The sequence below is a fragment of the Notolepis coatsorum genome (assembly GCF_963971535.1).
Source record: "Notolepis coatsorum genome assembly, chromosome: 14".
Lineage (NCBI taxonomy): Eukaryota > Metazoa > Chordata > Actinopteri > Aulopiformes > Paralepididae > Notolepis > Notolepis coatsorum.
In genome coordinates, this window is record NC_140178.1 from 6755494 (window position 1) to 6783082 (window position 27589).

At 52.5% G+C, this 27589-nt stretch overlaps 1 protein-coding gene across 1 annotated transcript in view; it reads left to right on the forward strand.

Annotated features, from left to right (window-relative positions):
- Positions 1-6047: 6047 nt before the first annotated feature.
- LOC311239891 (ras-related protein Rab-5C-like) overlaps positions 6048-27589 on the forward strand; it is a gene marked incomplete at both ends in the record, with an annotated part of 29004 nt that continues 7462 nt past the window's right edge. Inside the window, 2 exons of the mRNA XM_084328335.1 lie at positions 6048-6213; positions 10533-10684. Of these exons, the coding sequence (XP_084184461.1) occupies positions 6048-6213; positions 10533-10684 (318 nt within the window). The remainder of the gene's footprint in view (positions 6214-10532; positions 10685-27589) is intronic.

Consider the following 27589-nt stretch of genomic DNA (forward strand, 5'->3'; position numbering starts at 1 on the left):
CCGCTCTGCAGACTTCTCTCGGCAGATCTCCGAGGTGGTAAGCGGGACCGAGAGGGAGAGAGGGAGCGGGTTAGCTCAGAGTACAGTAGGGAACAGAGCAGGTGAACAGGAGAAGTGACTTGTCCCAAAAACAGAGTAATCCAAGTGACAGAATCTTCGGTGTATATACACACTGTGAGAAAAGTCCCAAAATACAAATCCAAGTGAATAATATCTTCGGTGAGTATACACACAGTGAGCGATGTTAAGGCCAAATATTATCCCAAAGAACAGTCCAAAAAGCTGACGCTGGGTGAGTGACAGTCTGACAAAAAGCTGGATATCTTCAGTGTCTTTAAACACACGAAAAACGAATAGGATCAAAGACAGTCATAAAAACTCACCCAGGCGCTGTGCGTAAAGAGAGTTGGATCAAAACGGGGCGAGCGCGTCGCCACGGGGAAACGGGTTGTCCGAGCGGAGGTCTGAGTGGTGCGCGACTGCTTGGAGTACGCGCCGGTACGAAGGGCGCATCTGGCGCGGAGGTCTGAGTGGTGCGCGACTGCTTGGAGTACGCGCCGGTACGAAGGGCGCATCTGGCGCGGAGGTCTGAGTGGTGCGCGACTGCTTGGAGTGCGCGCCGGTACGGAGGACGCATCTGGAGTGCGTCTGAATGCGCGTCTGGGGTGAAGAGCGCGTCTGCGCGGAAGAGCGCGCCGGCTCGGAGAGACGCATCCTCCCGTAGAGTATTAGGAAGCGATGCGCGTCTGGAGTGAAGAGAGCGTCTGCTGCACGGAGGTCTGGATGCGCGTCTGGGCGTCTGCTGCGCGGAGGTCTGGATGCGCGTCAGGACGTCTGCTGCGCGGAGGTCTGAAGTGGAACACTGGGATACCTCCCGTGGAAGTTTAGAGAGCGCAGTCCAGTGTCTCCCTCAGGCAACGGCGACAGGAGGCGAAGGCTGGAGCGCATCTCACGCCGGAGATGAAAACAGCATAAACAGACAGAGGACCTCCCGAAGGAGTCTTGGTGATAGAGAATATGATACGGAATGATACGGCGCGACCCGAAAAGGGACAGAGGGGAAGAGCGAGGTACTTAAAGCCCACAGGGGAACTAATTAGAATGCACATCAGGTGCGTGAAGGTAATTGATACTTGAAACTAGAAGTGAGTGTTCGGCACCAGACCAATCAACCACATAATGACAGGTAGTCCAAGGGTGTGGCTGCTGAGAGCAAACGAACGCGAGGGTGGGGGCTAGTGAAGTGAGGAGACAGGGAATTGATTAACAGAAACTAAAGGAACAGAGCGAGTAGGCTTAAAGGAACAGAGCGAGTAGGCTTATAGGAACAGAGCGAGTAGGTGAGCAATGGACAAAACCTCACAGTACCCCCCCCTCCACGGGAGCCACCCGGCGACCCAAAACAAAGACAGAGGGGCAGGGGAAAAAACAAGGCAACAAACAAAAGGTACTGGGCCAGGCCAGCAGGGGAAGCCACAACAAAAGTGGGGCTAGCAACTGGGGCAGGGTAGCCGAGGGGTAACTAGGGTAGCTGAGGGGTAACTAGAGGAGCTGAGGGGTAACCAGAGGAGCTGAGGGGTAACTAGAGGAGCTGAGGGGTAACCAGAGGAGCTGAGGGGTAACTAGAGGAGCAACGGGAAGGGGCTAGCAGAGGGAAAGGGTAGCTGCCAGGGCACTGATAGCTAACAGGGCCTATGCTAGCTGTACTGCTACATTAACATAGAGGCTGCGCTAGCTGCCGGAGCTAGGCTGGCAGACAGGGCTGGACCAGCATGAGAGAACAAGCTAGCTGGAAGGACAGTCCTAGCTGTGGGGAACTGACCTTGCTAGCTGAAGGGGCAGTCCTAGCAGTGAGAGAAAACTGACCTTGCTAGCTGAAGGGGCAGTCCTAGCAGTGGGAGAAAAACTGACATTGCTAGCTGAAGGGGCAGTCCTAGCAGTGGGGCAAACTGACCTTGCTAGCTGAAGCGGCAGTCCTAGCAGTGGGAGCAAACTGACCTTGCTAGCTGAAGGGGCAGTCCTAGCAGTGGGAGAAAAACTGACATTGCTAGCTAAAGCGGCAGTTCTAGCAGAGGGAGGAAACTGACCTTGCTAGCTGAAAGGGCAGTCCTAGCAGTGAGAAAACTGACCTTGCTAGCTGAAAGGGCAGTCCTAGCAGTGGGAAAAACTGACCCTGCTAGCTGAAAGGGCAGTCCTAGCAGTGGGAAAAACTGACCTTGCTAGCTGAAGGGGCAGTCCTAGCAGCGGGGCAAACTGACCTTGCTAGCTGAAGCGGCAGTCCTAGCAGTGGGAGCAAACTGACCTTGCTAGCTGAAAGGGCAGTCCTAGCAGTGGGAAAACTAACCTTGCTAGCTGAAAGGGCAGTCCTAGCAGTGGGAAAAGCTGACCTTGCTAGCTGAAAGGGCAGTCCTAGCAGTGGGAAAAAACTGACCTTGCTAGCTGAAAGGGCAGTCCTAGCAGTGGGAGAAAGACTGACCTTGCTAGCTGAAAGGGCAGTCCTAGCAGTGGGAAAAACTGACCTTGCTAGCTGAAAGGGCAGTCCTAGCAGTGGGAAAACTACACAAAAAGTGGAGGCCATGCAGAGGGACCGGGTTAGCTGCCTGGGCATGGCTAGCTACAGGGCCTATGCTGGCTGCAAGGCCTGCATTAACATAGAGGCTGTGCTAACAGCCGGGGCTAAGCTAGCAGACTGGGGCCATGCAGAGGGACTGGGTTAGCTGCCAGGGCATGGCTAGCTACAGGGCCTATGCCAGCAGCGAGGGCTGCATTAACATAGAGGCTGTGCTAGCAGCCGGGGCTAAGCTAGCAGACTGGGGCCATGCTGAGGGACTGGGTTAGCTGCCCTGGGCATGGCTAGCTACAGGGCCTATGCCAGCAGCAAGGGCTGCATTAACATAGAGGCTGTGCTAGCAGCCGGGGCTAAGCTAGCAGACAGGGGCCAAGCTGGTAGTAGAGGCCTAACAAGCTGCAGGGGAGCTAACGAGGCTAACAGGGAAGCTAACAGGGGAGACTAACAAGCTAACAGGGGAGCTAACAGGGCTAACAGGGGAGACTAACAGAACAAGAAAAAAAAAAGGCAAACTCAACATACACCGTCTGTGCTGGCTGGGGTCGTCGATTGGTCGGGTCGTACTGTTATGGTTTGTAACCGACCCCAATCGCACAACACAAGACAGGTATGAGAGTAAGCCAAGAACTGGGCATTTATTGAAACACACAGAAAACGGCACTGTCCCTTTAAGGGAGAACACAAAATACTAGAAAACAAGAAAGGGGAAAATAGGCACAGTGCCTTTAAGAGGCGAGCTGGCCAAGGGGAAGGCTAAGGGAAGGCTAACGGAACAGGGCCGGGGCAAGGGACAAGGCAGGAACAGGGAGGACTAGGAGGACAGGACAGGGAGGACTAGGAGGACTAGGAGGAGAAAACAGGGACAGAGGCCCGCGGAGGCGGGCTGGGGACAGGGAGGACTAGGAGGACTAGAGAAAACAGGGTAAGGCCTTGGAACAGGGCGAGGGCTGGAGCTGCATACTGGGACAGAGAAAACAGGGTAAGGCCTTGGAAACAAGCATTAATGAATGTTGCTGCTCTGCAGCTTCTCCCGGGATGGTTAGTCTGGGGAAGCAGGTGGGTACGTCAGAGCCGCTCTGCAGACTTCTCTCGGCAGATCTCCGAGGTGGTAAGCGGGACCGAGAGGGAGAGAGGGAGCGGGTTAGCTCAGAGTACAGTAGGGAACAGAGCAGGTGAACAGGAGAAGTGACTTGTCCCAAAAACAGAGTAATCCAAGTGACAGAATCTTCGGTGTATATACACACTGTGAGAGAAGTCCCAAAATACAAATCCAAGTGAATAATATCTTCGGTGAGTATACACACAGTGAGCGATGTTAAGGCCAAATATTATCCCAAAGAACAGTCCAAAAAGCTGACGCTGGGTGAGTGACAGTCTGACAAAAAGCTGGATATCTTCAGTGTCTTTAAACACACGAAAAACGAATAGGATCAAAGACAGTCATAAAAACTCACCCAGGCGCTGTGCGTAAAGAGAGTTGGATCAAAACGGGGCGAGCGCGTCGCCACGGGGAAACGGGTTGTCCGAGCGGAGGTCTGAGTGGTGCGCGACTGCTTGGAGTACGCGCCGGTACGAAGGGCGCATCTGGCGCGGAGGTCTGAGTGGTGCGCGACTGCTTGGAGTACGCGCCGGTACGAAGGGCGCATCTGGCGCGGAGGTCTGAGTGGTGCGCGACTGCTTGGAGTGCGCGCCGGTACGGAGGACGCATCTGGAGTGCGTCTGAATGCGCGTCTGGGGTGAAGAGCGCGTCTGCGCGGAAGAGCGCGCCGGCTCGGAGAGACGCATCCTCCCGTAGAGTATTAGGAAGCGATGCGCGTCTGGAGTGAAGAGCGCGTCTGCTGCGCGGAGGTCTGGATGCGCGTCTGGGCGTCTGCTGCGCGGAGGTCTGGATGCGCGTCAGGACGTCTGCTGCGCGGAGGTCTGAAGTGGAACACTGGGATACCTCCCGTGGAAGTTTAGAGAGCGCAGTCCAGTGTCTCCCTCAGGCAACGGCGACAGGAGGCGAAGGCTGGAGCGCATCTCACGCCGGAGATGAAAACAGCATAAACAGACAGAGGACCTCCCGAAGGAGTCTTGGTGATAGAGAATATGATACGGAATGATACGGCGCAACCCGACAAGGGACAGAGGGGAAGAGCGAGGTACTTAAAGCCCACAGGGGAACTAATTAGAATGCACATCAGGTGCGTGAAGGTAATTGATACTTGAAACTAGAAGTGAGTGTTCGGCACCAGACCAATCAACCACATAATGACAGGTAGTCCAAGGGTGTGGCTGCTGAGAGCAAACGAACGCGAGGGTGGGGGCTAGTGAAGTGAGGAGACAGGGAATTGATTAACAGAAACTAAAGGAACAGAGCGAGTAGGCTTAAAGGAACAGAGCGAGTAGGCTTAAAGGAACAGAGCGAGTAGGTGAGCAATGGACAAAACCTCACAGTACAGGTGATTAAACTGGGTATAAAATATATAAATGAGTACTACCGAGTAATATTGCTAATCAGATGTATGTACAGAGTTGTAGTATTAGTGATACAGTATAAAGACACTATGGTAGTAAGTCTTACTGACCAGCAGTGTAACTAGTAAGAGTAGGTAAGGGATAATGTACAGATATAGATCTAGTATCTACAGATATGTAAAATGATTATATGCAGGTATGTACAGACAGATGTGGATATATATATACTCGGTAAGAATAAACATATATATACCGTATACAGCATTATTGTACATGCTATCAGAGTTATATGGGTCATCAATGGTACTTCAACATTTGATTTATAATCCAGTAAATATAAAAACTGCACATTGTATCAGTATAAAACATTTGTGATGGAAATTGAAGAATAGTACATTTTGAACAAAAGCCGCACCGTGCACGATCATTCCAGTACGAAACGAAATGCATCAAAAATATGTTACATTGCTATTGCAATCACCTGTCCTGTCGCACCTGCTACACCTTTTCAGAATAGTTATATATATTATCTAACATTATTGTACATGCTATCATAGTTATATGTAGGTATATAGGAACTGTTCTCCAATTTCTATTCTAATTAGTGTATTATACTAGATCGTACAGCCCTGGTCTATTTTATTTTATAATTCTATTATTTTCTATTGTGCTTCTATTTTAATTTAGCTTTACATTCCATTTGATTTTATTCTACCGTAATCGTCTGTCCTTTAATGTCGCACCAAAAACGACCAAATCAAATTCCTTGTATGTGTAAAACTACTTGGCAATATAAAGACCTTCCTTGATTCTCAATTTGCCTTCATTCATGTCCCCTCTCTTCCAGCTCCCACAGGTGACGTGTCCTCTCTTCCTCTGGAGCGCCCTCTGCCCCGGTCAAACCTCATGACCCACCCGCACCTCCGTCACCCCCCTGCACCGAGCCTCCGCCCAGAGTCGCCCCCGAAACCCTCCAGACACGTCTCTCCGAGCAAAGCTCCTCCCAGCAGTACAGCGCACCATGGAAGGTCGAGGAGGCCCGGCGCGGACCAACGGCACGGCGGCAAGCAACAAGATCTGCCAGTTCAAGCTCGTCCTCCTGGGAGGGTATGCGGTGGGCAAGTCCAGCCTGGTGCTGCGCTTTGTCAAGGGCCAGTTCCACAAGTGCCATGAGGGCACCATCGGAGGTGAGTCGTCTTCCTGCGGGGGGAGAGCTGGTCGTCTGGTGATCGAGTTTATAGTATCGAATCAAATCAAATGTATTAGTAAGGCCCGACAGCACACGTTAATGTCACCATGGGCCGGACACATCTTCTTTAAACAAGTCAAGAAGAAACATCACAATAAGTCAAGAACAAAACAAAAACACCATGAAGTCCAACACATTTAAAATAAATGCAAAATAAATGCAACACTCCCAGACATACCCCACGCGAAGGTAAGGAAAAACTCACTAAAACCTAGCAATAGGAAAAAATGCACCACAGGCAATGTGGAGGTGTAGCATATTGTCCCTGCAGTAGTATCTTGTCCCAGCAGTAGCATCTAGTCCCTGTAGTAGCATCTTGTCCCTGTACTAGCATCTTGTCCCTGTACTAGCATCTTGTCCCTGTACTAGCATCTTGTCCCTGTAGTAGTATCTAGTCCCTGTAGTAGCATCTTGTCCCTGTACTAGCATAGTATCTTGTCCCTGTAGTAGTATATTGTCCCTGTAGTAGCATCTTGTCCCTGTAGTAGCATCTAGTCCCTGTACTAGCATCTTGTCCCTGTACTAGCATCTTGTCCCTGTAGTAGCATTTTGTCCCTGTAGTATCATCTTGTCCCTGTAGTAGCATCTTGCACCTCACATGGTCGCCTCCGCCGTCACCCATGAGTGAATGGGTGAATGTGAGGAACAACAATTGTAAAGTGCTTTGGATAAAAGCTGTTATATTAATTTACCATTTTTCTGTCTCCGTTCTGAAGCGATGGTCCACAGAACGGGGTCTGCCGTAGCGTCTCTAATTGCTTTCTCAGCGAGATGATGCGGAACACTATAGTGCCTTGTCTCCAACTAACAATAGCCAAAAGAAAATCATGGACGCAGCCTCCACAAATTACGCACCAAAGCTATGGAACACCCTGCCTATGGACAATAGGGAGGCTAGATAAAGCTATGGAACACCTTGCCTATGGACATCAGGGAGGCTAGATAAAGCTATGGAACACCCTGCCTATGGACATCAGGGAGGCTAGATAAAGCTATGGAACACCCTGCCTATGGACATCAGGGAGGCTAGATAAAGCTATGGAACACCCTGCCTATGGACAATAGGGAGGCTAGATAAAGCTATGGAACACCCTACCTATGGACATTAGGGAGGCTAGATAAAGCTATGGAACACCCTGCCTATGGACATCAGGGAGGCTGAATAAAGCTATGGAACACCCTGCCTATGGACATCAGGGAGGCTGAATAAAGCTATGGAACACCCTGCCTATGGACATCAGGGAGGCTAGATAAAGCTATGGAACACCCTACCTATGGACAATAGGGAGGCTAGATAAAGCTATGGAACACCCTGCCTATGGACATTAGGGAGGCTAGATAAAGCTATGGAACACCCTGCCTATGGGCATTAGGGAGGTTGGATAAAGCTATGGAACACCCTGTCTATGGACATCAGGGAGGCTAGATAAAGCTATGGAACACCCTGTCTATGGCCAGAAGCTCGACAAATGTACCCAGCTGAAGCCCCCCACAACCATCAGACCGGAGAGGACCGAGCCCCCCCGACCCTCCCTAATGGAGGGATACCCTCCCTATTGGAGGATGGGAGGGAGACGGATCAGACCGTGCGAAGAGGAACTCGAGCAACTCAACGCACAGGGTGAGCAGACCGTGGCTTGACCTCACGACTACGCACACGCACAACCCGCATGCCACCAGGGAACGAACAGAAGGAACAAACCTTGTTACTGCCCCCAAAATCACGGAGTCAAGAGCAAACTCAACCCCGTGGCAAGGCCGTAGCAGCGGAGCGCGAAGGAAGACCCAGACCCCCTGAAGGGACTGGATCCCCTGGAAAAAGGGGGCCGGGAGAGGTCAATGACGCCAAGCGTCAAGACCTCACCAGGTGGTCACTTAGTGACACCGCCCCCCACATCGCCAGCGTATTTGGACAGGGCCCCTCCAAGAGCGGGCCCTTCCCCCCACTAGTACGCCGCCTGGCACACTGACCCTGCAACACAGGCAGTCAGCATGGCCGTAACTTGAAGCACTCAAAAGACTAACCATAACGGAAGCAGGCAGCGCACCGGGGAAACCAGGCAGCAGGCTTTAGACCCGAGCCTGGAGCACTGCGGACGAGACAGGCGCCAAAGGGGTCAACTGAAAACAGCACCCCGGCGGAAGGGGCGTATGCTGGCATTGTTGCGCACCATGACAAAGCCTCCATCAAAAAAAAACCACCCAGAGGGGTCGAGGCAGAGAAGGCTGACACGATTGGCAGACGTCATGAACGTGCAGGGGCACACTTAACCGGGTAACCCGGGAGTTGACTCTGCTCCAACACACCAGGGAATCAACCACCCTCTTGGTACCACATACGGTGGTTGTTCCTATAACCCCTCAAGAAAAAACTCCAAAACACACCTGCGGGTATACACCAGCTATACTGCAGTACCAGTGTTTCAGTTTCCAAAAAAGGGTTATTCCAGGCCTACGGGTCAACGAAACATTACTTCGGACCGGGCCCGGCGGCTCGGGAAACACACAGGGCTACCAGAGGAGGTCCAGAAGACCACCCCAACAGCCCCCTCTTCGCCATGCGTGAGAGAGGAGCGAAAAGAATGGAGAACCAGCCCCTTTACGATAGTGCAGAGTACAACATGTACCCAACAAAGGGTCCCCATAACGCCTAACCCTGTGGCACAAGTCCCTCAGGGTACCAGAACAGCAGATCTGCGTCCCCGGCGGACAACGGGTTAACTGACCTGGACCAGCACGACCAGAACCAGTCCCGTGCCCTAACCACGCCTACATGCCCACTCCAGGAGAGGGGGTAGGTATGCGTGTCGATCTAAAACATGAAAAGAGGGCGCCACCCAGACGGTCCCATTTGTACCGCGCTCAGTGGCCCACCCCAAGGGCGTGAGACCCCTCTACCTATGTTCTGATCTATTCCGTTAACATCCCCCAGATATGAACGAGAATCCATCGAGACCCAGTAACAGGCGCTCGGAAGAGGAAAAAATCCCCCATCCCAGTTGCCCTATAAAAACGCTGTTTTAATAACGAGCAACCAAGGCGTACTAGCCTCCTGCATGATTCCTATCAGAAAACACCCGAGCCAGCACTATGTACGCGTCGAGACCCAAACACATCAATGGACAGTCTAACCAGACACCAGACATTGGTCCTTCAAGTCGCCTGGGAGAACGACAAGAAGTTGTCGTGCTTCATATTCTTCACTCTTTTTATTAAAAAGAAAGAAACACTGACTGACATGAATCCCACGTGACGCGGCCGAGGGTAAAAATTGTTTACATTCTTACATCCCGCCACCCTCACCACAGAGAGGAGACGGGAATCCTCAGAGAGACTTCTCACGTGAGCCATAGATTGAAAAGTCACGGTAACATTGAGTCATGTGACCAACAGACTCAAGTCACACGTATATCGAGCGTAGTAGAACAGTAAGTTCCTACGCTCTGCCCCGACAACTTGACAACAACAGACCCTACATACGGGTCTGAAAAAACTCACGGAAGCCGTCGTCCAATAGAAACATGCCTAGTGACGTTTGCTATGACGGGGGGAAACCCATGACTCAACCGCCTGTGATAGGTGCAGAGTCAGGGAAACCCCCCCCCCCCCCCCCCGTGCCAAGCTGCCTAACAGCTTGGCCCTAACCGAATGAAAAGAGAGTCCCAGAAACCCCCTGACCAATCAGAAGAGGGAAGGAGGGGTTTATCCGGTACCCCCTCGCAAGCCCAACCCTTGCATACGACAACAACAAACAGCCATATGATACCTTAAGTAGCCAATATGCTAATGAACAGCGCAAAGCTAATTCAATGCACGCTAGCGACAGACACATCTGTGAACATGGTTTATAACAAGTTTAAAAATTTAAACACGTAGCAACTTTCTTCGCTAACAACCTCGTCAAGTGGGGTATATACCAAGGCACTTCTTTATGGTGAAAGTGAAGAAGGAGGCGAGTAGGTGACCACACACCTGCTTATGAAGGTAAGCGGATAGGGGTGTGGCCAGACGGATGTCGGTATGTAAAGGTACATTGTGGAGTTTTTTATTCAGTGCTGTGCACGAAGTGAGGTTAGTGCAGACTGACGCTGAGCGGAAACCAGTATGAAATAGAACAATCTGTATTGTCACAGTGAAAGGGTTAACCATTCGGTAGTGTGACGGTGAAAGGGTTAACATGCTGTATTGTCGCAGTGAAAGGGTTAACCATGTGTCAGTGAAAGGGTTAATGTCCCGTGTCTCTCGTCTTCTCTCCAGCCGCCTTCCTCACACATACAGTATTTCTGGATGACACAACGGTCAAATTTGAGATCTGGGACACTGCTGGCCAGGAGCGGTTCCACAGCCTGGTGGCCATGTACTATAGAGGAGCCCAGGCTGCCATCGTGGTCTACGACATCACCGACACAGTGAGTCACATGGTCTATGACATCACCAACACAGTGAGTCACATGGTCTATGACATCACCAACATAGTGTGAGTCACATGGTCCCAGACGGACTCCCATCAGCCCGGAAGGCGTCTATGCCTTCTACAACGCTGTTCGGTTTCCGGGTTCCTCTGATTGGCCACTAAGCCCACGTGACCCTACGCTAGCACCAATAAACCAATACAAAATAAAAAATCGCTACTTTACATCAGGGTGAACGCTGTTACGCTGCCACCACCCACTTCAATGACAGAACTCTCATATTTGCGAATGCATAAACTATTATCTTAAATTATGGCTATGTGTCTAATATGGCCGTCGCTTATCAATGACTTGTTTTGTTTACATCAGGGTGAACGCTGTTGTGCGCCACCACCCACTTCAATGACAGAGCTCTCATATTTGCGAATGCATAAACGATATCTTAAATTATGGCTATGTGTCTAATATGGCCGTCGCTTATCAATTGACAGAGCTCTCATATTTGCGAATGCAACAGCGTTCACCCTGATGTCAACAAAACAAGTCATTGATAAGCGACGGCCATATTAGACATATAGCCATAATTTAAGATATAGTTTATGCATTCGCAAATATGAGAGCTCTGTCATTGAAGTGGGTGGTGGCAGCGTAACAGCGGTCACCCTGATGTAAAGTAGCGATTTTTTATTGGTTTGTCATGACAAACCAATTACATAATCCAACATATGTGTAAAGAAACAACATATTCCAGTTAACGGTATATTTTTTTAATGATTCATTACGGTATAAATTAGGTTAACTGGAGCTGCGTATTGCTGGCTCTCATATTTGCGAATGCAACAGCGTTCACCCTGATGTAAACAAAACAAGTCATTGATAAGCGACGGCCATATTAGACACATAGCCATAATTTAAGATATAGTTTATGCATTCGCAAATATGAGAGCTCTGTCATTGAAGGCGCTTGTCGCGGCTCATGCGCATGCGCAGGCGTACGCGATAACTGGCGGCGATAAGGGGGTGTGCTAGCGTAGGGTCACGTGGGCTTAGTGGCCAATCAGAGGAACCCGGAAACCGAACAGCGTTGTAGAAGGCATAGACGCGCCCGGGAGTTGACCCTTGGCTCACAAGCCTGGGTTGATCATTACTTAATATCGCAGACAACCAGAGACCTTTTGTTCCTGTAACTGTAAAAGTCATATAGATGATTTAAAGTTTAAACGCGTATAATTCTTTATTGCCTGTATTTATGGTAACGATGGGGCATACAGACCCTCAGCTGCACCTTTGTTTACATTATTAATTTTTCTCACATTTTTATATTCAGATCCAATTTGATTGCCTATATGTATGTCTTTCTATTATTACCTGTACACCCCCTCCCCCATGCTGCTATGATGCAGAATTCATAAAAGTAATCAATAAAGGAATATCTTATCTTATGATGAGATATTCCTTAGGTCCACCTCGTTCTCTTTCACGTTAGAACTCAAAGAGAGCTCGCGCACACTCAAAACAGTGCGCCATCCATAGTTACAGCAATTGTTAGCTACTATCAAATACATGTAACTCAGTACAAGTCAACTTCAGCAAAAACATATGAAATAATATGAAATGAAAGACAGTGTGTAAGCATTAATTAAACCGAAATACAAAAACAACGGTTCATACCTGTTATCAAACCAAAACAGCACACACAAAACATGGCGTGAGCTACCGTCATCACCGTGTAGTCCACCTGTTATTGCCAAACAGAATACGAGTTAGCACACAACGGTACTGTGGCTGTTTTACACAGGGCGAATTAATGTCATCACACACAGGACAATTTCAGTACCAAAACCAAAACATAAATCAATTTTACAAGTTATACATAGCAATTAAGGTAATTAGGTAACCGAACGTGCATACCTCGTTCTCTTTCACGTTAGAACTCAAAGAGAGCGACCACTTCCGCCGGCGTCTCTCTTGCCGACAAACCGGCTAAACCATTATGTACATTGGTTGAAAGTATTTACAATACAACAAATACTCAACTGGAAAGATGACCTATCCTCTCTAAACCCATTATAAAAGACCAAAAGGGATTTCGTTTGGAGAATCAATAACTCAATATGAGGAAATTAATATAAACTAGTAACCAAGGCACCCCTCCAAAACACTAGAGTGAGCTCGGTCCACTTTGTTCCTTCAAAGTAAGAGTGTTTCCGTCTTGACCTACTTATTTAAGATGAAAGATAACAGTTTCTGTCCATAATCTAGCATAACAACTTCACTCTGCTACATAAGCAAAGGTGCAGGTGAGGGTCTGTATGCCCCATCAGTTATATTGTACACAATAAATATAGGCAATACTAATTAGAATCTGAATATATACTAATGAGTAGTAAAAATAATCTGTATACATAAGGTACCCTAACTGGCATCAGATCAGATCAAACTGAACCTAAGCAAAACAGAATTGCTCCACCTGCCGGCCAAATCCTCCCCCCTGACCGACCTCTCCATCACAGTCGAGAATGCAGCTGTGACCGCATCGCCGACCGCCAAGAACCTTGGTGTTGTCCTCGACGACCAGTTGAACTTCTCTGCTCACATCGCAGCGACAACCAGAACCTGCAGATTCCTCCTGAGCAACGTCAGAAGGATACGCCCCTTCCTGACAAAAGAAGCCACCCAACTCCTCGTCCAATCAACAGTCATCTCCCGCCTCGACTACTGCAACGCACTGCTAGCTGGCCTCCCGGCCACTGCCACCAAGCCTCTTCAACTCATTCAAAACGCAGCGGCCCGCCTGATCTCAAACCTACCGAAGTCGGCCCATGTCACCCCACTTCTTAGGGACCTGCACTGGCTCCCCATTGCTGCACGTATCCGCTTCAAGGCCCTCGACCTAGCATACCGTGCGGCAAAGGGAACCGCTCCCGCCTACCTCCGGTCAATGGTCTCTAACTACACACCCTCAAGACCCCTACGCTCTGCATCTTCTGGCCGCCTCAGATCTACTCCTATCCAAGCTCCCGGAGGGTCATCAAAGAGAAGCCGCCTATTCTCAGTCCTTGCCCCACAATGGTGGAATGAACTACCCATCCCAGTTAGGACAGCCGAATCCCGTCCAATCTTTCGCCGTCGACTAAAGACTCACTTCTTCAACCATTATCTGAAATGATAAAAAAAAAAAAAAAAAGATCTAACCCCGACTAACCTTACTGTCATGGACTTGTCCTAATAAACTAACCTACACTGTAACACGCAACACTTTGATGAACATTGTTACTGAGTTATACCCTTCTTGCTGTCTTGTCGCACAGAACTTGTTATGGTTTGTAACCGACCCCAATCGCACAACACAAGACAGGTATGATGGTTTGCCAAGAAACAGATATTTATTTAGAACAGGGAAAAAGGGCACTGTCCCTTTAAGGGAGAAAACACAAAACACTGGAATAACACAAGAGGGGGAGGTAAAGTGCCTTTAAGAGGCGGGCAGGAAAAGGGAACACTATGGGAAGGTAAGGGAACGCCTAAGGGAAGGTTAAGGGAACGCCTAGGGAACAGAGGAACTAGAGACTAGGAGAACTAGGGAAAGAGGACTAGGGACTAGGAGAACTAGGGATAGAGGACTAGGGACTAGGTGGAACTAGAAGGGGAGAACTTGGGACAGAGGGGACTGAGGCCCGCGGAGGCGGGCTGGGGAACAGGGAGGAACTGGGGACAGAGAACCGCGGAGGCGGGCTGGGGACAGGGAGGAACTGGGGACTGGTGGGAAAACATCTGGGCCGCTCTGCAGAACAGAGGAGAGGGTTAATATTCAAAGGGAACAAACAGAGCAGATGCAGAACAGTCCAAATAACAAAGTAACAAAGTAAATACTATCTTCGTGTGAACAAACACACAGTGGGAGATGAAATGTCCAAAATAATATCCACGAGAGAACAAAACAGAGTGGGAGATGAAATGTCCAAACTAATAACTAAGTGAGAACTAAAGGAGGCAATACGCTGGGTGAGTGACATCACAATCAAAACTCACCCAGGCGTATGCGTAATGGTGCAGGAACAGCAGCGGGACGAGGGCAAGGGGCATTACGCTGAGTGAGTGACATCACAATCAAAACTCACCCAGGCGTATGCGTAAAGGTACAGGGACAGCAGCGGGAACGGGGGCAAGAGGCATTACGCTGAGTGAGTGACATCACAATCAAAACTCACCCAGGCGTATGCGTAAAGGTACAGGGACAGCAGCGGGAACGGGGGCAAAAAGCATTACGCTGAGTGAGTGACATCACAATCAAAACTCACCCAGGCGTATGCGTAAAGGTACAGGGACAGCAACGGGGCGAGGGCATCGCCACCGGGTGGCTGGCTGTCCGAGCCGAGGAACAGAGCGCTGGAACAGCGGCGGTGGCGAGGGCGTCGTCCACCGGGTAGCCGCTGTCGGAGCCGAGGAACAGAGTGCTGGAACAACGGCGGTGGCGAGGATGTCGTCCACCGGGTAGCCGCTGTCGGAGCCGAGGAACAGAGCGCTGGAACAGCGGCGGTGGCGAGGATGTCGTCCACCGGGTAGCCGCTGTCGGAGCCGAGGAACAGAGTGCGCGCCACACCTTGGTGTGCGCGTCGGAACAGTGGCGGTGGCGAGGGTGTCGTCCACCGGGTAGCCGCTGTCGGAGCCGAGGAACAGAGTGCGCGCCACACCTTGGTGTGCGCGTCGGAACAGTGGCGGTGGCGAGGGTGTCGTCCACCGGGTAGCCGCTGTCGGAGCCGAGGAACAGAGTGCGCGCCACACCTTGGTGTGCGCGTCGGAACCGAGAGACGCATCTGGTGCGTCTGCGTGGAGGAGTGTGCCAAGCAGGAAGGTCTGGAAGATGCGCGTCGGCGCGCTGAGGTCTGGAGAACGTGCCAAGCTCGAAGGTCTGGAAGATGCGCGTCTGTGCGCTGGTACGGAGGAGCGTGCCAAGCTCGAAGGTCTGGAAGATGCGCGTCTGTGCGCTGGTACGGAGGAGCGTGCCAAGCTCGAAGGTCTGGAAGATGCGCGTCTGTGCGCTGGTACGGAGGAGCGTGCCAAGCTCGAAGGTCTGAAGTGGAACACTGGAATACCTCCCGTAGAGGATTAGAGAGCGCAGTACAGTGTCTCCCTCCAGGCAAACGGCGGCAGGTGGCGAAGGCTTGAGCGCATCTGGCGCGCTGGTCTGGAGTGGAACACTGGAATACCTCCCGTAGAGAATTAGAGAGCGCAGTACTATGTCTCCCTCCAGGCAAACGGCGACAGGTGGCCAAAGCCCTTGAAGATGCGCGTTGCGCGCTGGTGACTGGAGAGCGTGCCAAGCCCTTGCAGATGCGCGTTGCGCGCTGGAGACTGGAGAGCGTGCCAAGCTCGAAGGTCCGGGAGATGCGCGTTGGTCTAGATGTGCGTCAGGACGAACAGCTGCGCTGGGGTCTGCAGTGGAGCGCTGGGGTGCCTCCCGTGGAAGTTACAGGGAGCGCAGAACAGTCTCCTCCACAGGCTACGGCGACAGCAGACGAAGGCTGGAGCAAACATCTCAAGGCTGGAGAGATCCATCTTACAGCATTGGTAGACCAGAGGATCTCCCGAAAGAGTCTAGATGTTAGAGAATATGACTCAGCATGAATACAACACGACCCCACGCCGAAACGAGGGGAAGAGCCCTGGTATTTAAAGCCCACAGGGGAACTAATTAGCCTGCCACCACAGGTGCGAGAGGTAATTGATAATAGTCCAGGTGTGGCCACTGAGAGTAAACGAGAGTAAAGAACGAGAGGGTGGGGGCTAGAGAGAGTGAGTGAGAGGGGAATTTCTAACAGTAGGCCTTAAAGAAACAGAGAAAAGGTGGTGAGCAGCGGGCAAAACCTCACAGTACCCCCCCCTCAACGGGAGCCACCCGGCGACCCAAAACAAATACAGACAGAGTGGCAGGGGGCAAAACAAGAGGTACTGGCCAAGCCAGCAGGGGAAGCCACCACAAGAGTGGGGCTAGCAAAAGAAACAGGGTCGCCGAGGGGTAACTAGGGTAGCAGAGGGGCAACTGGTCTAGAGGAACTGGGTCTAGAGAACTAGTCTAGCGAACTGGGCAAGAGAACTGGTCTAGAGAACTGGTCTAGAGAACTGGTCTAGAGAACTGGTCTAGAGCAACTGGTCTAGAGGAACTGAGGGGCAAGCAGGGTAGCTAAGGGGTAACCATGGAAGCACCGGGAATGGGCTAGCAGAGGGAAGGTTAGCTGCCAGGGCACTGATAGCTACAGGGCCTATGCTAGCTGTACTGCTACATCAACATAGAGGCTGCGCAAGCTGCCGGAGCCAGGCTAGCAGAGGGAAAGGGTAGCTGCCAGGGCACTGATAGCTACAGGGCCTATGCTAGCTGTACTGCTACATCAACATAGAGGCTGCGCTAGCTGCCGGAGCTAGGCTGGCAGACAGGGCTGGACCAGCATGAGAGCACAAGCTAGCTGGAAGGACAGTCCTAGCTGTGTGAGAAAAAACTGACCTTGCTAGCTGAAAGGGCAGTCCTAGCAGTGGGATAAACTACACAAAAAAGTGGAGGCCATGCAGAGGGACCGGGTTAGCTGCTTGGGCCTGGCTAGCTACAGGGCCTATGCCAGCTGCAAGGCTGCATTAACATAGAGGCTGTGCTAACAGCCGGGGCCAAGCTAGCAGACCGGGGCCATGCAGAGGGAAAACTGGGTTAGCCGCCAGGGCATGGCTAGCTACAGGGGGGTCAAACAGGGCAAAACGGGAAGCAAACAGGGGAGCTAACCGGGGAGACTAACAAGCTAAACAGGGGAGTAACAGGCTAACAAGGGAGCTAAACAGGACTAACAGGGAAGCTAAACTGGGCAAACAGGGAAGCTAACAGGGCTAACAGGGGAGCTAGAGGGGAGACTAACAAGCTAACAGGGGAGCTAACAGGGCTAACAGGGGAGCTAGAGGGAACAAGAAAAAAAAGGCAAACTCAACATACACCGTCTGTGCTGGCTGGGGTCGTCGATTTGGTGGGGTCGTACTGTTATGGTTTGTAACCGACCCCAATCGCACAACACAAGACAGGTATGATGGTTTGCCAAGAAACAGATATTTATTTAGAACAGGGAAAAAGGGCACTGTCCCTTTAAGGGAGAAAACACAAAACACTGGAATAACACAAGAGGGGGAGGTAAAGTGCCTTTAAGAGGCGGGCAGGAAAAGGGAACACTATGGGAAGGTAAGGGAACGCCTAAGGGAAGGTTAAGGGAACGCCTAGGGAACAGAGGAACTAGAGACTAGGAGAACTAGGGAAAGAGGACTAGGGACTAGGAGAACTAGGGATAGAGGACTAGGGACTAGGTGGAACTAGAAGGGGAGAACTTGGGACAGAGGGGACTGAGGCCCGCGGAGGCGGGCTGGGGAACAGGGAGGAACTGGGGACAGAGAACCGCGGAGGCGGGCTGGGGACAGGGAGGAACTGGGGACTGGTGGGAAAACATCTGGGCCGCTCTGCAGAACAGAGGAGAGGGTTAATATTCAAAGGGAACAAACAGAGCAGATGCAGAACAGTCCAAATAACAAAGTAACAAAGTAAATACTATCTTCGTGTGAACAAACACACAGTGGGAGATGAAATGTCCAAAATAATATCCACGAGAGAACAAAACAGAGTGGGAGATGAAATGTCCAAACTAATAACTAAGTGAGAACTAAAGGAGGCAATACGCTGGGTGAGTGACATCACAATCAAAACTCACCCAGGCGTATGCGTAATGGTGCAGGAACAGCAGCGGGACGAGGGCAAGGGGCATTACGCTGAGTGAGTGACATCACAATCAAAACTCACCCAGGCGTATGCGTAAAGGTACAGGGACAGCAGCGGGAACGGGGGCAAGAGGCATTACGCTGAGTGAGTGACATCACAATCAAAACTCACCCAGGCGTATGCGTAAAGGTACAGGGACAGCAGCGGGAACGGGGGCAAAAAGCATTACGCTGAGTGAGTGACATCACAATCAAAACTCACCCAGGCGTATGCGTAAAGGTACAGGGACAGCAACGGGGCGAGGGCATCGCCACCGGGTGGCTGGCTGTCCGAGCCGAGGAACAGAGCGCTGGAACAGCGGCGGTGGCGAGGGCGTCGTCCACCGGGTAGCCGCTGTCGGAGCCGAGGAACAGAGTGCTGGAACAACGGCGGTGGCGAGGATGTCGTCCACCGGGTAGCCGCTGTCGGAGCCGAGGAACAGAGCGCTGGAACAGCGGCGGTGGCGAGGATGTCGTCCACCGGGTAGCCGCTGTCGGAGCCGAGGAACAGAGTGCGCGCCACACCTTGGTGTGCGCGTCGGAACAGTGGCGGTGGCGAGGGTGTCGTCCACCGGGTAGCCGCTGTCGGAGCCGAGGAACAGAGTGCGCGCCACACCTTGGTGTGCGCGTCGGAACAGTGGCGGTGGCGAGGGTGTCGTCCACCGGGTAGCCGCTGTCGGAGCCGAGGAACAGAGTGCGCGCCACACCTTGGTGTGCGCGTCGGAACCGAGAGACGCATCTGGTGCGTCTGCGTGGAGGAGTGTGCCAAGCAGGAAGGTCTGGAAGATGCGCGTCGGCGCGCTGAGGTCTGGAGAGCGTGCCAAGCTCGAAGGTCTGGAAGATGCGCGTCTGTGCGCTGGTACGGAGGAGCGTGCCAAGCTCGAAGGTCTGGAAGATGCGCGTCTGTGCACTGGTACGGAGGAGCGTGCCAAGCTCGAAGGTCTGGAAGATGCGCGTCTGTGCGCTGGTACGGAGGAGCGTGCCAAGCTCGAAGGTCTGAAGTGGAACACTGGAATACCTCCCGTAGAGGATTAGAGAGCGCAGTACAGTGTCTCCCTCCAGGCAAACGGCGGCAGGTGGCGAAGGCTTGAGCGCATCTGGCGCGCTGGTCTGGAGTGGAACACTGGAATACCTCCCGTAGAGAATTAGAGAGCGCAGTACTATGTCTCCCTCCAGGCAAACGGCGACAGGTGGCCAAAGCCCTTGAAGATGCGCGTTGCGCGCTGGTGACTGGAGAGCGTGCCAAGCCCTTGCAGATGCGCGTTGCGCGCTGGAGACTGGAGAGCGTGCCAAGCTCGAAGGTCCGGGAGATGCGCGTTGGTCTAGATGTGCGTCAGGACGAACAGCTGCGCTGGGGTCTGCAGTGGAGCGCTGGGGTGCCTCCCGTGGAAGTTACAGGGAGCGCAGAACAGTCTCCTCCACAGGCTACGGCGACAGCAGACGAAGGCTGGAGCAAACATCTCAAGGCTGGAGAGATCCATCTTACAGCATTGGTAGACCAGAGGATCTCCCGAAAGAGTCTAGATGTTAGAGAATATGACTCAGCATGAATACAACACGACCCCACGCCGAAACGAGGGGAAGAGCCCTGGTATTTAAAGCCCACAGGGGAACTAATTAGCCTGCCACCACAGGTGCGAGAGGTAATTGATAATAGTCCAGGTGTGGCCACTGAGAGTAAACGAGAGTAAAGAACGAGAGGGTGGGGGCTAGAGAGAGTGAGTGAGAGGGGAATTTCTAACAGTAGGCCTTAAAGAAACAGAGAAAAGGTGGTGAGCAGCGGGCAAAACCTCACAGAACTTGTACGTCGCTTTGGATAAAAGCGTCAGCTAAATGACTAAATGTAAATGTAAATGTAAGATACATTGTAGTCTGTGCAGGTTAGGTGGTAAGAGGTTAGAGGTAATCATAATCTTGTTTTATCATAATGTTTTATTATTATGCTTGTTGTGTCTATATATATATATATATATATATATATAGTGCTGTCAATCGATTAACATATTTAATCTGATTAATCTCATGATTGTCCATAGTTAACTTGCGATTAATCGCTAATTAATCGCATATTTAAAGAAAAATGTATCTACCTTAAACAGATATTTTTCAAGTTACAAGTTTTAATACTCTTATCAACATGAGTCAACAAATGCTTGCTTTATGCAGCCATTTAACACAAAAGGATGACCCTCATGCATTGCAAATTTGCATCAAATTTAAAACAGTGATGCACAAAATAACTTAAAAGAAAATAATAATTTAAGACAATGAATAAAGTGTGCATGAAATAATAGGGGAAAGAAAACGTTAGGAACTTGTTACATTCACCCACACAAGGGCTGAGTAATCACACCCCCCCCCCCCTCTCTCTCTCACACAAACTCTCCCAGCTCTCTTTCTCTCTTGCCCCTTCAAATCAAATCGAATTTATTTGTAAGGCCCGACAACACACGTTAATGTCCCCATGGGCCGGACACATCTTATTTAAACAAGTCAAGAAGAAACATCACAATAAGTCAAGAAACAACACAAGAACACCATAAGGTCCAACAAATTTAAAATAAATGCAAAATAAATGAATGCAATGCAAACACTCCCAGACATACCCCACGCGAAGGTAATGGAAAAACTCACTAAAACCTAGCAATAGGAAAAAATGCACCACAGGCAATGTGGAGGAGAGAAACCTTAGAAGGGCCAATTCAAGGGGGGATCTCCCTTCTTAGATGTCGGTGATAGTAGTGTTGCAGACGGACAGTTGCTAAGCATGCACTCATGTGTGTAGTGAAACACAGATGACTGCATGCAATAGCAACTGAACATTTAGAAAAATTTAAGATAGAGCTGATAGCGGATCTATTTGAGGCACAGGGGCGGCGCAAAGAGGGTCGCGTCCTCCCCGTCTTAATCACGGGAGGTTCAACACTCCGGGCATAACTCCGAGACAGCCGGAGACAGGGGGACAGGGGGCTGCGCAGAGAGGGTCGCAACCTCCCCGTCATCATCGCGGGACGTCCAGCACACCGGTCATCACTACGAGACTGTTATGGTTTGTAACCGACCTCAAACGCAACGGCACAGACAGGTAGTTCAGAGTTAGCCAAATACTAGGGCGTATTTATTTACAGAGTCAAAAAAAAGGGTAAAGTACAATTATCAAACAAACAGGGAGACTGCCTTCGGCAGAGTCATCTGCGGCTCTGCAGAATCTTCCTGGTGATAGCGGTGGGGAAATGGCATGTGACGTTGTAGCGGCTCTGCAGATACTCCCAGCTTTTACTCAAGGTGGAAAACGGAGAGAGAGAGAGGTATCAGAAACAGTCCAACGAAACACGGAGGCAGTGTGGTTCCCTCCTCCCTTAGCTATGTCCAGAACCAATTGACAGTGACAGTCTTCAGTGTTCCCCACAACACACAATTAGCTGAGTCAGTGCAAACAAAACGAAATCTTCAGTGTCTCTTCTAAAACACACAATCAGAATAATCCAGAGGGGTAACGAAATCTTCAGTGTCTCTTCTAAAACACACAATCAGAATAATCCAGAGGGGTAACGAAATCTTCAGTGTCTCTTCTAAAACACACAATCAGAATAATCCAGAGGGGTTTGGTTCCACTCACCCAAGCGCAACGCGTAAAGCGGGAAAATGAGGCGCAGCTCCAAACGGGGAACAAGGTTCTCAACAGCGGTTCTCCACAGAAAGGTCCTGGAGAGAAAGTAGACCAGGAACAGCAACGGGGAAAAAGCAGGCAAATGCAGTTGTATTCCAGAACGACCCGACAACGATAGAAGGAAGGTCCAGGTATATAAAGCCCTCTGGGGCGCTAATCACAAACTATGACAGCTGCGTGATGAAAGTGGCAATCACTCAAAAAGCGTGTGGCGGGGAATGCACCAATCAGCACCGTACCTCAGGAGAGCGTGTGGCGGGGAACAAACCAAACCTCACAGTACCCCCCCCTCCACGGGAGCCACCCGGCGACCAGCCCGACCCGGCTCGCCCGGATGGGCACGATGGAAGTCGGTGATTAGGCCGGGATCCACGATGAGCTGGCGGGAGACCCAGCTCCGTTCCTCCGGGCCGTACCCCTCCCAGTCCACCAGGTACTGGAACCCCCGACCCCGCCGTCGAACGCCCATCAACCGGCGGACCAACCACTGGGGGTGACCGTCCACCATCACGGGAGGAGGTGGTTCCGGAGCAGGAGGCATCAGGGGACTGAGAGAGACAGGCTTAACCCGGGACACATGGAAAACGGGGTGAATGTGCATGGACGCAGGAAGCTTAAGACTCACCGCCGCCGGACTGAGTACCTTCAGAACCTCAAAAGGACCGACGAACCGGGGGTTAAGCTTCTTGGCCGAGGACCGAAGCGGAAGGTCCTTTGCGGAAAGCCACACCCTCTGCCCAGGGTGGTACGTCGGCGCAGGGACCCGGCGCCGGTCAGCCCCACGACTGGCGCGCTCCGATGACCGGAGCAGCGCAGTCCTGGTGATCTCCCAGACCCGACGGCACCGGTCGAGGTGGTCCTGTACGGAGGGAACTGCCACCTCCGACTCCTGTGCAGGGAAAAGAGGGGGTTGGTAGCCCAGGGATACCTCAAAAGGTGAGAGGCCGGTGGCGGAACTGACCATGGAGTTGATGGAGTACTCGACCCAGGGAAGGAAACGGCTCCAAGAAGCGGGTTTCTCGGCAGCCACACACCGAAGAGCAGACTCCACACTCTGGTTCATCCTCTCCGTTTGTCCGTTAGTCTGGGGATGATAACCAGAGGAAAGACTGACCGTTGCCCCCAATCCCTTGCAAAAAGCCCGCCATACCTGGGAAGTGAACTGGGGCCCACGGTCCGAGACTACGTCCTGGGGAAACCCATGGAGGCGAAACACGTGGCGTGTCAGGAGGTCCGCCGTCTCGGCCGCCGAGGGAAGCTTGGGAAGGGCCACGAGGTGAACCCCCTTGCTGAACCGATCCACCACGGTCAGTAGGCACGTGTTCCCCTGGGAAGAAGGAAGACCCGTGACGAAGTCCAACGCCACATGGGACCAAGGGCGGCTCGGAATGGGAAGCGGCTGCAATAGCCCGGAGGGTGCCTGGTGGGAGGCCTTGCTGCGGGCGCAGACTGCGCAGGCCAGTACGAACTCCTTGACGTCGTTCCTCATGGTGGGCCACCAGAATCGACGAGCCAGGAAGGAGAACGTTCGATGAACGCCTGGGTGGCAGGCGAACCGGCTGGTATGGCCCCACTGGAGGACCCGGGACCGGACTGAGTCGGGGACGAAGAGACGATGAACCGGTACATTGCCTGGAGCGCGATGGAAGCGTAGGGCACGCCTTACCACCCCCTCGATGCCCAAGGTGACTACTCCTACCACCCTGGCCTCTGGGAGGATGGGAGTCGGGTCCTCAGTGGTTGGAGCCCCCTTGGAGTGTAACCGGGACAGGGAGTCGGCCTTCGTGTTGCGGGAACCAGGGCGAAACGTCAGCGAGAAGTCGAACCGACTGAGGAAGCTGGCCCATCTTGCCTGGCGGCCATTGAGGCGCTTGGAAGCACGGATGTACGTCAGGTTCTTGTGGTCCGTCCAAATGGTAAATGGCTCCTCGGCCCCCTCTAGCCAATGACGCCACTCCTCCAAGGCAGCCACAACCGCCAGCAGCTCCCGATTGCCGATGTCGTAGTTCTTCTCGGCAGGGAGGAAACGACGCGAGTAGAAGGCGCACGGATGTACCTTCTGGTCCGTTGCCGACCGCTGGGATAAGATAGCTCCTAGTCCAGTATCCGAGGCGTCCACCTCTACGATGAATTGTCTCTTGGGGTCTGGATGGAGCAAGACCGGGGCGGAAGTGAACCTCTTCTTGAGGGAGCGGAACGCAGCACACGCCGCTGAGGACCAGTCGAACGGCAGGGCGGGAGAGGTCAGCCTGGTAAGTGGTTCCGCCACCTGACTGTAGTTCCGGATGAATCTTCGGTAGAAGTTGGCGAACCCGAGGAAGCTCTGTAACTCCTTCCGAGAGGTGGGTTCCGGCCACTCCTCCACGGCCCGGATCTTGCGAGGGTCAGCTCGGGTCAAGCCTCTCTCCACGATGAAGCCCAGGTAATCGACGGAGTCGGAGTGGAATCGGCACTTCTCTGACTTGACGAAGAGCCGATTGTGGAGGAGGCGCTCCAGCACACGGCGGACATGCTGGATGTGTTCCTCGAGGGTCTTGGAGAAAATGAGGATGTCGTCTAGGTATACTACCACAAACTCCTCCAGCATGTCACGAAGGACGTCGTTCATGAGCGCCTGGAATACCGCCGGAGCGTTGGTGAGGCCGAACGGCATTACCAGGTACTCGTAGTGGCCCCTGGGAGTCTTGAAGGCGGTCTTCCACTCATCGCCCTCTCGGATACGGACCAGATGGTAGGCACTCCGGAGGTCCAGCTTGGTAAAGACTGTAGCCTGGGTGAGAGGCTCGAAGGTGGAGTTCATGAGAGGAAGAGGGTACTTGTTCTTAATGGTGATCTCGTTGAGCTGGCGATAGTCGATGCAGGGTCGAAGGTCTCCGTCCTTCTTCCCAACAAAGAAGAAACCGGCCGCCACAGGGGAGGAGGAAGGCCGAATGAGTCCTGCTTCCAAGGACTCAGAGATATATTGATCCATCGCTGCCTTCTCAGGGACGGTCAGACTGTAGAGGCGGCTGCCGGGAAGGGGAGCCCCTGAGCGGAGGTCGATGGCACAGTCGTAAGGCCGGTGAGGCGGAAGGGCCTGAGCCCTGGACTTACTGAAAACCTCCTTGAGGTCGTGGTACTCGGGGGGTATGGTCGAGAGGTCCGGAGGCGGCTCACAAACGGATCTCCAGGGCGAGGGACAGGACGCCGCCTGAAGACACTGGGCATGACAGGAGGAGCTCCACCCCCTGATGGTACCGGAGGACCAGGCGATGTGGGGCTCGTGCAGCGCGAGCCAGGGCCGGCCCAGGACTACTGGGACAAGAGGGGATCTGGTGATAAAAAACTGGAGTCTCTCAACGTGGTTACCAGCAATGGTGAGCAGGACAGGACAGGTGCGTTGAGTGATGTCAGCCAGGCGGTGTTGGTCCAATGCGAACACCTCCAATGGCCTCACGAGGTCCTCTAGTGGAATGTTGGCCCGGGTAGCAAACTCGAAGTCTAGGAAACTCTCGTCAGCACCCGAGTCAATGAGTGCCTCCACCGTGGCCCGTTGGTCCGCCCAGGCCAGGGTGACGCTCATCAGACGGCTAGGTGGTGCACGGCTCTGGGAACGAGAAAAACGGCTCACCAGGATCTCCCGGGGTCCCGGCGAGCCTGGTCTTTTGGCCGGGTGGGGCAGTTGGAGATACGGTGTCCATCTCGACCGCAGTAGAGGCAAAGGCCGGACCTGAACCTTGCCTCCCGTTCAGCTAGGCTAAGATGTGAACGTCCCAGCTGCATGGGTTCCTCCCCGGGCACCGAACGGGAGGGGAAGGAACCACCAGTTGTGTTGGGAGCAGGGCGGACCGCAGTACCGTCACGAGTACGGGGGGTCTGGGGAACCTCTGGAGGTCCCGGTCGGGTTCTCTCACGTCTTCTCTCCTGGAGGCGTGCGTCGATGCGAATGGCGAGGCTGAATAGGTCCTCGAGGGACTCAGGTTCCTCACGGGTCGCGAGCTGGTCCCTGACAGCGTCGTTGAGCCCCCTCATGAAGGTGAGACGAAGCGCTTGATCGTTCCAACCGCTCTCCGTTGCCGCCAGTCTGAACTCCAGCACGTAGTCAGTGACCCCGCCACTGCCCTGCCGGAAGGTGCCCAACCGAGCTCCAGGGTCCTGGCCACGGGCTGGGTGGTGGAAAACCCTGCGGAGCTCAGCCACGAAATCTGGGTAGGAAAAACAGAAATCAGCCCCCATTGCCCAGGAGGCAGTAACCCACTGTGCTGCCCGGCCTGAGGGCAGGTTAGTCATGTAAGCCACTCGGGCTCCCCTTGAAGTGAATCGGCTGGGTTGATGACGAAAAACCAACTCACATTGCATGATGAATGTGGCACAATCCTCGAAGTTACCATTGAACAACCGTGGTTCGGAGAGGCGGGGCTCCCGAGGTGCGGGATCGGGAGGCGCGGGCCTGCCACGGCTGCGGGTGATGCTCCGGCCGAGGCTCCTGTAGTAGGTGGGGTTACAAGCAAGGTGTTAACTGCTTCACTCAGCGCTTGTAATTGGTGGAGAATATTAGTCTGCTGATTACCCTGGGCTGTCTGCAGGCTAGCCAGAGAGCCAATGGACTCCTGAATAGGCAGGACCTGGTTTCGGAGCTCCTGTACAGCAGCCGCACCTAGCTGTAGGCTGTGGTCGTTGGTTAATTCAATCTGGACCGCCAACGCTGTTCTGACCCTGTCTGTGTCGGCTGAGGTCGTCATGGTTGGGTCGTAATGTTATGGTTTGTAACCGACCTCAAACGCAACGGCACAGACAGGTAGTTCAGAGTTAGCCAAATACTAGGGCGTATTTATTTACAGAGTCAAAAAAAAGGGTAAAGTACAATTATCAAACAAACAGGGAGACTGCCTTCGGCAGAGTCATCTGCGGCTCTGCAGAATCCTCCTGGTGATAGCGGTGGGGAAATGGCATGTGACGTTGTAGCGGCTCTGCAGATACTCCCAGCTTTTACTCAAGGTGGAAAACGGAGAGAGAGAGAGGTATCAGAAACAGTCCAACGAAACACGGAGGCAGTGTGGTTCCCTCCTCCCTTAGCTGTGTCCAGAACCAATTGACAGTGACAGTCTTCAGTGTTCCCCACAACACACAATTAGCTGAGTCAGTGCAAACAAAACGAAATCTTCAGTGTCTCTTCTAAAACACACAATCAGAATAATCCAGAGGGGTAACGAAATCTTCAGTGTCTCTTCTAAAACACACAATCAGAATAATCCAGAGGGGTAACGAAATCTTCAGTGTCTCTTCTAAAACACACAATCAGAATAATCCAGAGGGGTTTGGTTCCACTCACCCAAGCGCAACGCGTAAAGCGGGAAAACGAGGCGAAGCTCCAAACGGGGAACAAGGTTCTCAACAGCGGTTCTCCACAGAAAGGTCCTGGAGAGAAAGTAGACCAGGAACAGCAACGGGGAAAAAGCAGGCAAATGCAG